Source organism: Cyprinus carpio, chromosome A9 (assembly GCF_018340385.1).
Source record: "Cyprinus carpio isolate SPL01 chromosome A9, ASM1834038v1, whole genome shotgun sequence".
NCBI classification, from domain to species: domain Eukaryota; kingdom Metazoa; phylum Chordata; class Actinopteri; order Cypriniformes; family Cyprinidae; genus Cyprinus; species Cyprinus carpio.
The window spans coordinates 31,101,062-31,114,735 of NC_056580.1; the positions used below are offsets into that span (position 1 = coordinate 31,101,062).

The following is a 13,674-nucleotide window of genomic DNA, read 5'->3' on the forward strand; positions in this document are numbered from 1 at the left end:
TAAAGTACAACCACTACATTGAGGACAGCCTTTTAACGGTCTGGCTCGATTGATAGATTCTTTATAACGATATGAAGGTTTACATAAACCAGATCCCATAGATTTCAATGAGGGGTTAAAAATAGTTGTACTATAACTATCATGGAGTATTTGAGCTATCATTACTAGCAAAGCTTAACAACTATTCTCGAAAACTATGTTTTTGCTATTCATTGTAGTAGCAGGTGTGTTTATGCTAGTCTGTGTTAAAACAAGCAGCCAATACTAATAATGCTAACATTAGGATAAAACATGCCAACAGGCATACCAATTCAAGATAAAAACTAAAACATGTTAACAAAATGCTAATTCATGAATGCAATGTGTTAAAAAACATGTTAGAAACATGCTAAGTACATGCTACAATTGATAAAGATGCTAACAATGTTGTAATGATGCTAGCAATGTGCAAAAAGATTGCTAGCAAACAGGCTGTAAGGGTTCTTCTTGCCAGCATTTGTTTTCTTGCTAAAAGTTTTATTTTTTTTTTATCTGTTCAAATGTATATTTATCTTGTGTTTGTTGTTGTTGTTTTTCAACAGCTCTGCACGCAGCATCAGTTGAAGTAGCAGCCCTAGGAAGACTCTGTTTCCTGGTACACTGTACGGACAAGCACGCAAGGATTCCTTCATTCCAGGTGCTGCACCACCTTAAAAGAAAATTCTCCTTCATTCCATTTTCAAAACATGTTGAATAAAATGTATTCCATCTTGTGTATAAATACTAAAAAACCGGGCCAAGTTAACCAAGTCACTAAATACAGTACGTGTTAATTCACTTCTGATTCAGGTGTTACTCTGTGGATAAGACCTGCGGAGTGAAGATCTGGCAGGCGTCCAAAGCCCGGACCTATTTGAAGTTCAGTAGCCTTGATTATATTCTACTACGTCCAGGTCTCCTGGATGTAGCGCCTCTCTGAAGGCCAGTTTATTGGGGGGGCTTGTGGGGTGGGAGCGATCTGCAGGTCCTGCAGGACACTAAATCCTCAAACCAACCGTCCGAGTTTTTTCTCGAGTAACACAATGTTTTACAGCGAAAAACCAACAAGATATGAAAAAGCTCACTATGAGCATCTGAGCAATGATCACCTACCCTGGGTGTTTGAGCAGGAAAACTGCTACTAAGTGGTCGTTGCTGTGCTCGTAAGGAGCTCAAGAATTCATGGTGTTTGATCGCACCATCAGAAGAGGAAACGAGGCAGGCAGATGGAGGAAAAACTGAAGGCCATGGTTAACAAGATCCCTAAAGGTTCTGGTGAGGGGAAAGCAGCTTTTAAAATGACCGAAGATGATAATAAAATGGCTGCAGAAGCCACCTGCACCATTCCCGGTGATGTCCGCCCCTTCAGCAGAACCCCACCACATACATGGAGGCCCTTCCGACATACACGCAGCTCCCCCTCTGCTGAAGGGATCACAGAATGGCCGTCCCATAAAAAAGTCGGGCTTTATCCACCTTCATCTTCTGAATGCAACAGCAGCCAGGTAGAGAGAGAAATCAGTGAAAGTGTGGCGACAAATATTGAAGCTTTAAAATCCGAGGAGCGAGAAAAGCAGAGAGGACATTTAATGATCTGTCACAGGACACACGCTGGCAAATAGTTTCAGTGACATTAAAGAGAGGCGGCTGCGTTCTTTTAGGACTCATTTGCAGTTACAAGAAAATGCTACTGAACGCAGTAGAAGGGTCTTGCCTGCGTGAGGAGGAGAGATGGAGGAGGCAGTCTCTGGAAGGACATCCTGAAGATCCACGGAGGCTCTCCATTTCCCTTGCTGCAAGCTTAACCAGTGGTTACGGGATGCAAAGTCTGAACTTAACATCTTGAGTTTGGTCACCAAGTCACTGAAGGGGTCCGAATTGAAGAATAGATGGTCTCAACAGCATCTTGTTAATCGATGTCCTTGGAGGTTGTGCTTTACCTTCACCATCTCTGAGTATGAAGATCGTAATCTTGCAGCCGGAAAGGAGTAACTGACAACGGACCGGGTTTAAAGAGCTAGATGGGGAGCACAGCATGTATCCAGTGGAATCTATCAGGAAGTGGTTTTAAAGCGCTTCAGATCTCAGGCAAAGATGAGTTCAACGTCAACTCTTGAAAACCGTTTATTAAACGCCATTTGAAGGACAGAAAGCCTCATTCATTATTTCTGTCCATCTCTGATGCTTCCAACCCTGGCCCTACATATATGTATGAACTGGGCAACTGACAGAAAAAACAGTATCAGTATCCCTTTACAGAGTGCTTGCACGCTTGGAGAAAGAATTTGAACCAGGTTACACTGATAATGTAAAACACTAAACGTGAACACACTTTTCAATAAAAGTGATTTATCCACTATTACAATCAATATTAAAGCACTCCTTTTCTGGTAACACTTTATTTTGATGGTCACCTTTATAGATAGTCTGCCTGACTATAAGTTACTTTACAAGTAATATCTACTTACTCTCATCAGCGTAATATCTGGGATGTCTATTAAACATGTGCAGCAATCATTACAATGTCAGAACATGTACAAGAGCTTTTAAACATTGGTCAGTAAAGTGTTCTCAATTTTAACTGTAGAGGTTCAACATATGAGCAGACACAAACAAAAATTCATTCAACAAGTTTCAGTACCTTATACAGCAAAGTAAGATGGCATTTTAGTAGTCATGCATGTAAAGCCCTTAACCAGTGTTTATCAATAGACTTTCAAGTAAACAGAGTTGTTCTAAGTAGCAACAAAGATAATTCAAATGAACTTTCAACATATAAGGTTACATACTTGACCATTTTGCTTTGCAAGTATTTTCAAGAGTTCTATACTAAAACTGTTGTGCATATACTTTTCCTTTCAGTAAGGACAGTCATTATTTTGAGGTGCATTCATCTGTTCATCTGTTGTCACATAAGGCCCTCTAACTGAAGTGAAAAAACAGTGATGTTAAAAATGCTGCTGACTGGATGCAGACTGAAGTAGAATAGGATGGGTTTTCTGTTCTAAGTCACAACACCACACTTAGCGGTGGTGTAGCAATTTTATTTTCAAAAAGTTTTTGTCCAGTTTCACATCAAGTTGATGAGATTGTGAAAGGAAGACTCTTAAAAATAAGAGCAATTTTTGAAAAATAAGTTTTAATTTTTATCTGTGTTTATGCTCCAACATCAGCATTGGAAAGATTGTTGTTCCTAGGTACACTAGGTTCCACATACAAAATTGTAATACTGAAGAATATCTATTTTTAGGTGGTGATTTAATTGCACAGAAAGTCATATTGACAGGAATCATATTGAGCCTCACATGCCTTCTCGTGAACGTCTTATTAAGGTCATGAACATGAATGATCTGTGTGATATTTGGAGGCATTTTCATGATGGACAGAGACAGTATACATGGGCTCATGCTCGTGATAGTTTTCTGTCTCTTGCAAGATTAGATTGCTTTTATAGTTTTAAACATCTGTTGGGTATTTTTAAAAGCTGTGTTATTTCTCCAGTAAGTTTTTCTGACCATCATATGGTTGTGTGTTCCTTCTTTCTAAATCAAATTAAGTCTCAGAGTGCCTATTGGCATTTTAACACAAATCTATTGTGTAATAAGGATTTTAAGGAGGTCTTTAAAGTATTTTGGGAAGAGTTTAAAAAGGAAAAAGGTTCGTTTCAAGATTTAAAGCAGTGGTGGGATTTTGGAAAGGTACAAATAAGACAGCTTTGTCAACAGTACACTTGCAATGTCACCACAGAGTTAGATAATTATATGAAAGCCTTGGAGACAGAGATAATTAAACTGCAGAACTTAGCTGATGCAGCGAGTAATCAAAATTATAAAGAAATGATTTCGAATAGAAAAACACATTTAGCAGACCTGCTGGGGTTGAAAACACAAGGAGCTCTGATTCGTTCTCGTTTTTTAAGTCTTGAACAGATGGATGCACCATCTAAATATTTTTTTAGTCTTGAAAAATAAAATGGGCAAAAACTTTTTTTGCATGCTTTACGTTCTGAGACAGGAAATATTTTAACTAGTCATGCAGAAATACGTGAAAGAGCTTGTAATTTTTATGAAAATTTGTATAAGAATGAGTTGGGAGCAGGGTGGGATTCTGAGAGTCCTTTTTTTGTAGGTCTGAGTCAAGTGTCAGAGGGGGCAATGCAGATATCTCAGGCGCTTTAAACATGGGGGAATTGATTAGAGCCCTGAATAGTATGGATTCTGGAAAAGTGCCAGGAATTGATGGACTTCCAGTTGAATTTTATAAATTCTTTTGGACAGAAGTAGGGGAGGATCTATTGTTTGTGCTTAATGATAGTTTGGCCTCAGGCAGGTTGCCGGTGAGTAGCAGTAGAGCTGTCATTACACTCCTCCCTAAAAAAGGGGATCTTTTAGAAATCAAGAACTGGCGTCCTGTTTCGCTTCTATGCGCAGATTATAAATTGCTTTCTAAGGTTTTAGCTAATAGGTTAAGGAAGGTAATAGATCAGGTGGTGCATTCAGATCAGATTTATTGTGTTCCGGGTAGGTCTATTTTTGATAATATTACCCTCATGCAGGATATTTTTGATGTCTCCAAGTTGCTCGGTATAAATATTGGACTTGTTTCACTGGATCAAGAAAAGGCTTTTGATAGGGTTGAACATCCTTATTTGTGGAGAACCTTAGAAGCTTTTGGAATTTGTCAGGATTTTATTGATAAAGTGAAAGTACTTTATGGTGACGTTGAAAGTGTACTGAAAATAAACGGTGGCTTATGCACTCCTTTTAAGGTTTGTAGGGGTATAAGACAAGTTTGTTCATTGTCTGGAATGTTATATTCACTTGCTATAGAACCCTTGTTGCAGCAACTAAGAGAAAAAGTTTGTGTTTTGAATTTACCGGTTTGTAAAAACAATATAATTTTGTCTGCTTACGCTGATGATGTGGTGGTTTTAATTGACGGACAAAATGATATACGTGTGTTAATGGAAGTTCTAGAGGATTTTAAAGCTTTATCATCAGCAAAAATTAATTGGAATAAGAGTGAGGCGCTTATAATTGGAAACTGGTTAAAAAAGAAACCAAAATTGCCTGATGGCCTGAATTGGGGAACAGGTGGGTTTAAGTATTTGGGAGTGTACTTAGGAGATGAAACATTCCTTCAGAAAAATTGGGAAGGGGTTGTTGATAAGGTAAAAGGAAAACTTGGATGATATTGTTAAAAATGGAAATGGCTAATACCAAAGATGTCATATAAAGGGAGAGTTTTAATTGTGAATAATTTAGTAGCCTCGAGTCTTTGGCATAGGCTGGCCTGTTTGGATCCTCCTTCAAAACTTCGTTGAAATTCAGGGCATCATGGTCAATTTTTTCTGGGACAACTTGCATTGGGTACAACAGGGTGTGTTGTTTTTACCTAAAGAGGAAGGTGGCCATGGATTGGTAAAACTGAAAAGTAGAATTGCAGCATTTCGTTTGCAATTCTTACAAAGATTTCTGTATGGGTCATTAGAAAATGGATGGCGGGCTGTTGCATGCTCCATATTACACAGCGTTATAGGGGTGGGGTTGGATAAATCTTTGTTTTTAATGGATCATCTCAAATTGAATGTGAGCAAATTGCCAGAATTTTATGAAAATCTTTCTAAAGTTTGGAATCTTTTCGATTTACGGAGGAATGAGATGACACCTTCTATCCACTGGCTTTTGGAAGAGCCTTTAATAAATGGAGCCCGTTTTGATTTAACGAAGGACAATTCATCCTTTCATGGACTTAATGCTCTATTGTTGAATTCAAAAATCTTCACTTTGGGACTTTTGATTCGCATTGCCGGAGTGGACTTTAAAAATACAGAAGAAGTGGCTTCCTGCTTAAAGATCAAGTCTATGCGGACTGTTGAACGGATCCTAATGAGTTGGAAGTCACTGGTCAATGATGAAGAAAAAAGACTGTTATTGGACACTAATGGAATAATAGATGCTCCCATTTTACAAGACTGTTTCCCTCTTTTTACGTTGTTACCCAAATTAGAGGGTTGTAAGGGACCTTTTCTGGATGGTGAAAAATGTTTGTGTTTGGACTTTTTGACAGCAACTGGCAAGGCTTTTTATAAGATATGTGTTAAAGTTTTTAATAAAAAGGCTTTGAATGGAAAAGTTGACACACCTTGGCGTAAAATATTGGGTATAGAAGAGAGTGTGAAACCTGAATGGAGGTCATTGTATAAGCCACCGTGAATAGGACCAAAAGGTCAGGGGATATGCAGTGGAGACTTCTTCATGGCGCCATTGCAGTAAGTGCTTTTATTTCTGTTATTAATCATGAAGATTTGTCTGATTGTCCTTTTTGTTCAAAAAGAGAAACTGTGTTTCATGCTTTCATGGAATGTGACAGATTGAAAACATTATTCTTATTTTTGGAAAAAATATTCACTTCTTTTAATGAATTGTTTTTCATGAAAATTTTTGTGTTTGGTTTTAAATTTGTTAGAGGTAATAGGTTTACATGTCAGCTTTTGAACTTTGTTTTAGGGCAGGCTAAATTAGCTATTTATATGAGCAGGAAAAACAAGGTGGAAAGAATGTCTGGTGAAGATGTGGTGGTTTTGTTTTTAAATTTGGTGAAATCACGAGTGTTGGTTGATTTTTGTTTTTATAAGTCTACGAAGGATTTAGACACTTTTGAGAAGAAATGGTGTGATTAATGGAGCTTTATGCTTAGTTATTGAAGAAGAGTTGTTTTTTACATCTTTGATGTAATTTATTTCAATGCTTTTATTTTTGGTGTTTGTGTGGCATGATGTAACGGTTAGAAGTTGTAGCAAGTGTACTAACAAAATGTGATTTATTGTAATAAAAGGTGTTTCAAATTCAATTCTCTCTCTCTCTCTTTCTCTCGCCTCTCTCACACACATAACTTATACACCTGTTTACTGTACACACACAAAATTTTACTGTTTGCATTTCTAGTACAAACCTCTTTCCTTAGCTCAAGTATGCAAACCTCTTTGCCACATGCACTGGAAAATGTATTACACTAAAAGTTACATTTTCAAATGAAAATAGCAACTTTTTATTTATCTCATTTTCAAATGAAAATAGCAACTTTTTATTTATCTCTTTCCTTAGCTCAAGTATGCAAACCTCTTTGCCACATGCACTGGAAAATGTATTACACTAAAAGTTACATTTTCAAATGAAAATAGCAACATGGTCATTTTATAAAGTATGCTTTCATATGTGCTTCATTTTCAATGAAGGAAACACCTGTGTGAACGTCGCGAAAACTTAAGCTACAGTGGATGGGGAACCGATTGATATTTTGTAAACTTTATTTATGACAAAAAACAAAACTGCACAAATGGAGATATTATAACTATATATCGTTAAACAGACCTTAAAATTTGCACTAATTTGAACTTTCCGTGGCAAATGCCCATAAATAAATGTTTAAAAAAGATCATCACCTTACTAACACTAGAAGTCCCAGAGATTTGTAACCCTCCTTTAGCCAAGTGGATGCTAACTGGCTAGTCTTTTGGCTATCATTAGCATCAATTCATGTGTAAATATGATCATTACCTGAGCAATCTGCAGGGGGGTTGGGGGTGTGTGTGTGAATGGTTGCTGGTGGCTTGTTTGTATGTGTGGGGGAGGGAAGGCTGCTAAAAGCAGAGAACTTGATTGACCTCCTCTCCAAGAAAAGAAAATGCAGAGAAGACTCACCACTCGGCAGGCCTTGGAAATGATCCTGAGTGAAGTAAACCCTTGTGACTCAGATGGAGAAGACATAGAACTTCAGCCGGATTTGGACTCAGATCTGTCTGATCTCTCTTCAGGTTAAGTTTCTTTTCATATTATTTCCTATTTCATTTCAAACCAGTAAGTGGAAAACACCAAAAAAGCAGAGTGGAGTGACATAAATATTTACTCTGCCTTTTTTGTATTGTCCACTTTTTTGTTTGTACTACTTAGCAGACATTCACTGCCATCTGAAGTGCAAAACATTATTAGTTGTTTCTTTGCTTTAGTTGTATCTTTTTATTTAGGAGGATATTTCAGACATTATTCATTGGAAATGATCAGACATCATTTCAGACATCATTTCAGACATCATTATTGGAAATGATCCTGAGTGAAGTAAACTCAGGATCATTTCAGACATCATTTCAGACATCATTATTGGAAATGATCCTGAGTGAAGTAAACCCTTGTGACTCAGATGGAGAAGACATAGAACTTCAGCCGGATTTGGACTCAGATCTGTCTGATCTCTCTTCAGGTTAAGTTTCTTTTCATATTATTTCCTATTTCATTTCAAACCAGTAAGTGGAAAACACCAAAAAAGCAGAGTGGAGTGACATAAATATTTACTCTGCCTTTTTTGTATTGTCCACTTTTTTGTTTTGTACTACTTAGCAGACATTCACTGCCATCTGAAGTGCAAAACATTATTAGTTGTTTCTTTGCTTTAGTTGTATCTTTTTATTTAGGAGGATATTTCAGACATTATTCCGATACAGAGAAGGAGATACTGGAATTATTATTAGTATCTATGCATGCATTTGTGATATCATTTGACTTTTCCATTGCTCACAATTTGAATTTGTTCACACTGCAGATGAGGAGACTGCTCCTCAACCAAAAAAGAGAACCCGTTTGGGGACTGACCTGACAGAGTCAGCGAAAGATGGCACAGTGTGGCGTGAAGAACAGGTGGGGACGCGTCTCCCTTTCACCCCAATCAAAGCGTAAGCTGCAGATGGAGAGCCAACGGCTAAGGCCAGGAAAAGTATCTCGAGTCGCCTTCAGAGCTTCCTGTGTTTCATCACTCTTGACATGCTTCATAGCATTCAAGAATGGACTATTCAACATGCACAGGAAACGGAGCATGTTCATTGGTTGATGGCCCTCCCTGAACTAATGGCATTTATTGCAATTGTCATCTTGCGGGGGCTTACCAAGGTTCCATCACTACGTGACTGCTGGTGAGCAAACCTGGGAAACCCCACATATCATTGGAACAATGCCGCGAAACCGCTTCCAAGACATCATGCGACACCTACGCTTTGATGACAGGTCCACCCGGAGTGATCGAGCAAAGACTGATAAGTTTGCTGCAATTTCCAGTGTGTGGGGATCATTTGTCACCAATTGCATCACATCCTACAACCCTGGTCTACATATCACCGTTGATGAACAGCTTTTCCTGTCAAAGACTCTCTGCTGTTTCCTGCAGTATATTGCAACTAAACCTGACAAGTTTAGGATCAAGTTTTGGGTGGCTTGCGACCTAAAATCCAAGTACATTTGTAATGTCCTCACATATCTTGGCAAGGACCCTAGTCGTCCCAGTGGAGAGAGACTGTCTGAAAATGTAGTGATGAGGCTGATGGAACCATTCCTAGACAAGGGCAGAAATGTTACCACGGACAATTTCTTCACATCGCTGTCACTTGCGCATAAACTTCTTAGCCGGAAAACCACCATCCTCGGCACAGTCAACAAGATTCGCCGGGAAATCCCTCAATCCGCTAGACACACAGATCGCAATGAATTCACCACTCAGGTATGTTGCAGGTCTTTTGTGGTTCTATGTTTATGTGTTTCTAAATTTAGAATCAACACCGCCAAGTGTGTCATTGTGTCATTGTGTGTAAAAGTGCTATGAAAATAACAATTTATCTTATTTATTAGGTGTTTTCAACCACTGCTGCTACGCTGACGGCGTATGCGCCCAAACGGAAGAAGACCGTCTACATTCTTAGCCGCATGCACAGCGTGATTCAGACTGATAATACCACCAAAAGGAAGCCAAACACTGTCACCCTTTACAACACCACAAAGTGCGGCGTGGATGTGATGGACCAGATGGTGCGGGAGTACACTGTCCGCACAGGGACACGGCGCTGGCCAGTTGCCGTGTTCTATAACATGATTGACATGGCAGCACTGAATGCACATGTGCTGTATCAAGCATGCACCGGAAGGCAGGAAAGACGGGTGCTTCCTGGTGGAGCTTGCAAGAGAGTTGGCTAACTCTCATATGTGTGCGAAGAAGGCAAGAAAAGAACAATTGCTTCGGACACAACCCTCCACACCTAGCCCTGGAAAAAGAGCCATGTGTCAGGTCAAACACCAATGCAAGAAAAATCATGCCACTGTGCGATGTGTTCACTGCTACAGATACACATGTGGTAAATGCAGAAGGGAGATACCATGGCAGTGCCAGGATTGTGAGTGATTGCTGGAATGTACTCACTCACTTTTTAATATTATTTGTGAATATGTGTACAAATGGTTGGTTTCTTTATTTTATTTTGTACTATTTTTATCAATAAATCTCAGCAACAAAGGAAAAAAAAAACATGTGTGTTGATTTCTCCCTAAGATGGCAAAGTGAAACACAAGTTTCCTTAAAGTGGCTCAGCATGGCCCCACATTGTTTACATAACAAAAGCAACTGTTCACAGCAGATTAAGGATATTAGCCTAAAGCCTTCCAGCCCATCGGCTGTCCTGCGGGTTTTATAGGTAGAAAAGCCAAATGGCTGCTCTCTGGGACTTCTAGTGTTAATAGCGCAGCGCTTTCCGCATCCTGTGTGAAAGCCACTTTATCCTCGGGTTTCTCGCTCTGCGCCGCCGTGGTCAGCCGATCGAATTCGTGTACAGTTTATGGAGCTAATCGAAAAATTTTAGGGTGGCTGAGTAGTCATTTTAGGGGGGCTCTTGTCCCGTCTTGGCGAGGTACCTCTAATCAAGCTGCGAGCTACTGGTAGCTCACAAGCGACGTGTTGGAGACCCCTGAGCTAAAGCCACAAGTCTACCAATGCTTCATTTGAAAATTCATATTTTAATCTGTAAAACTGTGAATTTGATTAAATATTTTCTAAGGCCATGTCATGTGTGTTTTTAGAAAAGGCTAATAAAATTGATTTATGGCCCCTGTTATCTCCTGTAAACTCTTCTGTGTGCTGTCTCCATATGTTTGACTCCGCATACTGCCTCATTCATGATTCTATTGTTCTTACGAAATGAGCCTTTCACACATCGGCCAGGTATGAGACATTATCCGCATTATTCTTTTATCATTATTCTTTTGTTTTTATTCAGCCATTATTAGCCATTGTTCTGGTATTTAAATGTTTACCAAGCCACATCTCTTCAATCCCAGTAAGTCTTACTATAAAAATACAACAAAACATTTTCTTACGACCTTATGTGAATTATTATGACAAAATGCGTAATGAAGAAGAACCGCACCTGTTATGTAGCTGCATTAGCGCTAACAATAGTATCAAGCTACATCAGACAATTTATGAGATTATTAGTACACTTTTACTCAAAACTCACTTTAAACCACCAACTAGTGTTTGTTATAACTCCCTTTTGCGATCTCATGTGGAATTTGGGCATTTACTGTTGTAAAAATATGCTATTTATAGACATTTATATTGCTGCACAAATTAGCATTACATATGTGCAAAATAATTATTGTTACATAAATTCCTCAAATCTCAAGAAAATCAAATACAAACCATATACTATCGTAATCGTGTGTTTATTATTTGGATATGTCATGGTTTCTCAGTGTTGTTGTGGTCAGATATCAACACGGAAGAGTGAAGGAAGCATGTGGCACGATGACACGTATCATGTTATGAGACACTAAAGATCGACAAGGTGAAGGAAGAATCAGAGTTTGTCTGAGTCACAGCATGAACACACAGGAGTACACACACAGAGACAGCACTGGGAGAGGCTATTTATCATCAGATCGCGTAAATCAGTGGAAAATGAATAGAAATTATGATTCTGTCTGAAGAAATATGAAGTAAACATGAGTAAATATATCCATATATCTCCATGTACATGCATCTTTGGACTATAATCCCTTACTGACTCTGTTCAGTGAATCTATGTGAACACAAATAAACTGCTGCTGATTTGACCGAATATGAATGAGTGGTGAATTTCTATTCTAAATTTGACATAATACAGATTTATTATTTTGCACTCCTGACATAAATTACTAAAGTACTGTTACTGCAACAATGTTTTATTAAGTGGTCAAATATCAAAACTAGAGTCTTGATTCTTTCTACTGATTGCATAGTTTGTCCAGAGTGTGATGTTAAACATGCTTTGAAAGTGAAACAACAATAATCTGGGATCGCTGATGATCCTTAAACGCAAAGGGGTTAATGATTAGCCACTGAATAAGATTAGTGAGTCAGATCAATAAATGATGACTATGCTATCACAAACAGTTAACCAAAACCACTTTATCACTTTTTTTTTTTGGCTTTTCTTATTATAACTCATGTGCTTTACAAATAGCTACAGCTTAAAGAAAAATTAAAAAAAAAAAAAACTATGATGAAAAAGTAATGTAACGTCAAAGTCAACTAAAGCAAACCCTGATCACCATAATGATGAGGTCAAACAAAACACTTTCAATAAAACATCAAAGAATTACTCAAAGAATTTTTGTAGATAGATGACAGAAATAAAGTCAAACTGTAATGTGTGAATAGTAAGTAGAATACAGCTTATGCCAAGATTTTTGATTTATGGCTTTGACCTTTGGACCCCGCCCCTCCCCCACATGACCTTGACCTTGACCCCTCCCCCACTCGTCCTTGACCTTTTGACCTTGTAACGGTCGCAGCTGTTGTTATGACATGTGATATGACATCTGTTTGTAATAAATCATGTTTATATGTCATCAGTGTGAAATGACTCAATATTTACGGCACCCGTGAATAATCGGCAGCTGTGATCCGTCGTCTGTTTTGTAATATATCATGTCATTAGGGATTATCCTAATGACAAACGTGACGGTCACCTGTTTGTAAAATAAACACCGGACCTCCGGTACGTCGTCTGTTACGGAAGACAAATGGCGACAGGTGAACTTAGGGTGAAAGACAAATATTGTCTCTGTGCGTGACCATCCAGTGAGCTTAGGGTGAAAGATTTTACCCCCCATCACTCGGGGCGGAGTTTCCCCAGCAGCGGCGGCGTCGGATTGCATTCGCATAGATAAATACAGCTCCCTTGAATTTCTGAGGAAATCAGAAAAAGAGCTGTGAAAAATACATAGACATGGACTTCTTATCCTCACCTAAAACCCCCGAGAGGGAATTGGACGAAGAGATGATGGAAAGGCTGACTTTGGCGCAGAGAAAGCCGTACAACAGTAATTTGTGCTTTGCAAGGTTTCTCAGTGAAAATATGGACAGCGTGCGAGAAAAAATAATCAAGAACAAATATAATGTGAGCTCATATCATAATACGAGTGTACTCACTCTCAAATATAATCTGTTGACTGTATAAATCGTTTCACGGCGATATAATAAAGATTTTAAAATAAAATCCTAATAATTAAATGGAAATAAAACAATCAATAAAGAAACTGTATAGTAAAAGTTTTAAAATAAAAATCCTAATAATTAAATGGAAATAAAACAATAAATAATGAAGGTCTATAATAAAAGATTTCAAATAAAATCCTAATAATTAAATGGAAATAAAACAATCAATAAAGAAATAAAAATTAAAAATAAAAAAAACAAACAATAAAAAAAAAATAAAACAAACAATAAAAAAACCCTATAATAAAGGTTTTAAATAAAAATCCTAATAATTAAATGGAAATAAAACAATCAATAAAGAAG

At 38.0% G+C, this 13,674-nt stretch overlaps 1 protein-coding gene across 1 annotated transcript; it reads left to right on the top strand.

Moving 5' to 3' along the window:
- The first annotated feature begins 9,021 nt into the window (after positions 1–9,021).
- LOC109071644 lies at positions 9,022–10,034 on the top strand. The gene is made up of 2 exons (XM_042764478.1): positions 9,022–9,564; positions 9,693–10,034. Exons 1-2 carry the CDS (start codon positions 9,022–9,024, stop codon positions 10,032–10,034), a joined length of 885 nt encoding a protein of 294 aa, XP_042620412.1.
- The last annotated feature ends 3,640 nt before the right edge of the window (positions 10,035–13,674 follow it).

Bases quoted from the DNA above. Each gene is read 5' to 3' on its own strand.
- LOC109071644 (XM_042764478.1), top strand. From the start codon at position 9,022: ATGCCGCGAAACCGCTTCCAAGACATCATGCGACACCTACGCTTTGAT. The intron at 9,565-9,692 runs GTATGTTGCAGG...CTTATTTATTAG, and splicing joins GCAATGAATTCACCACTCAG to GTGTTTTCAACCACTGCTGC.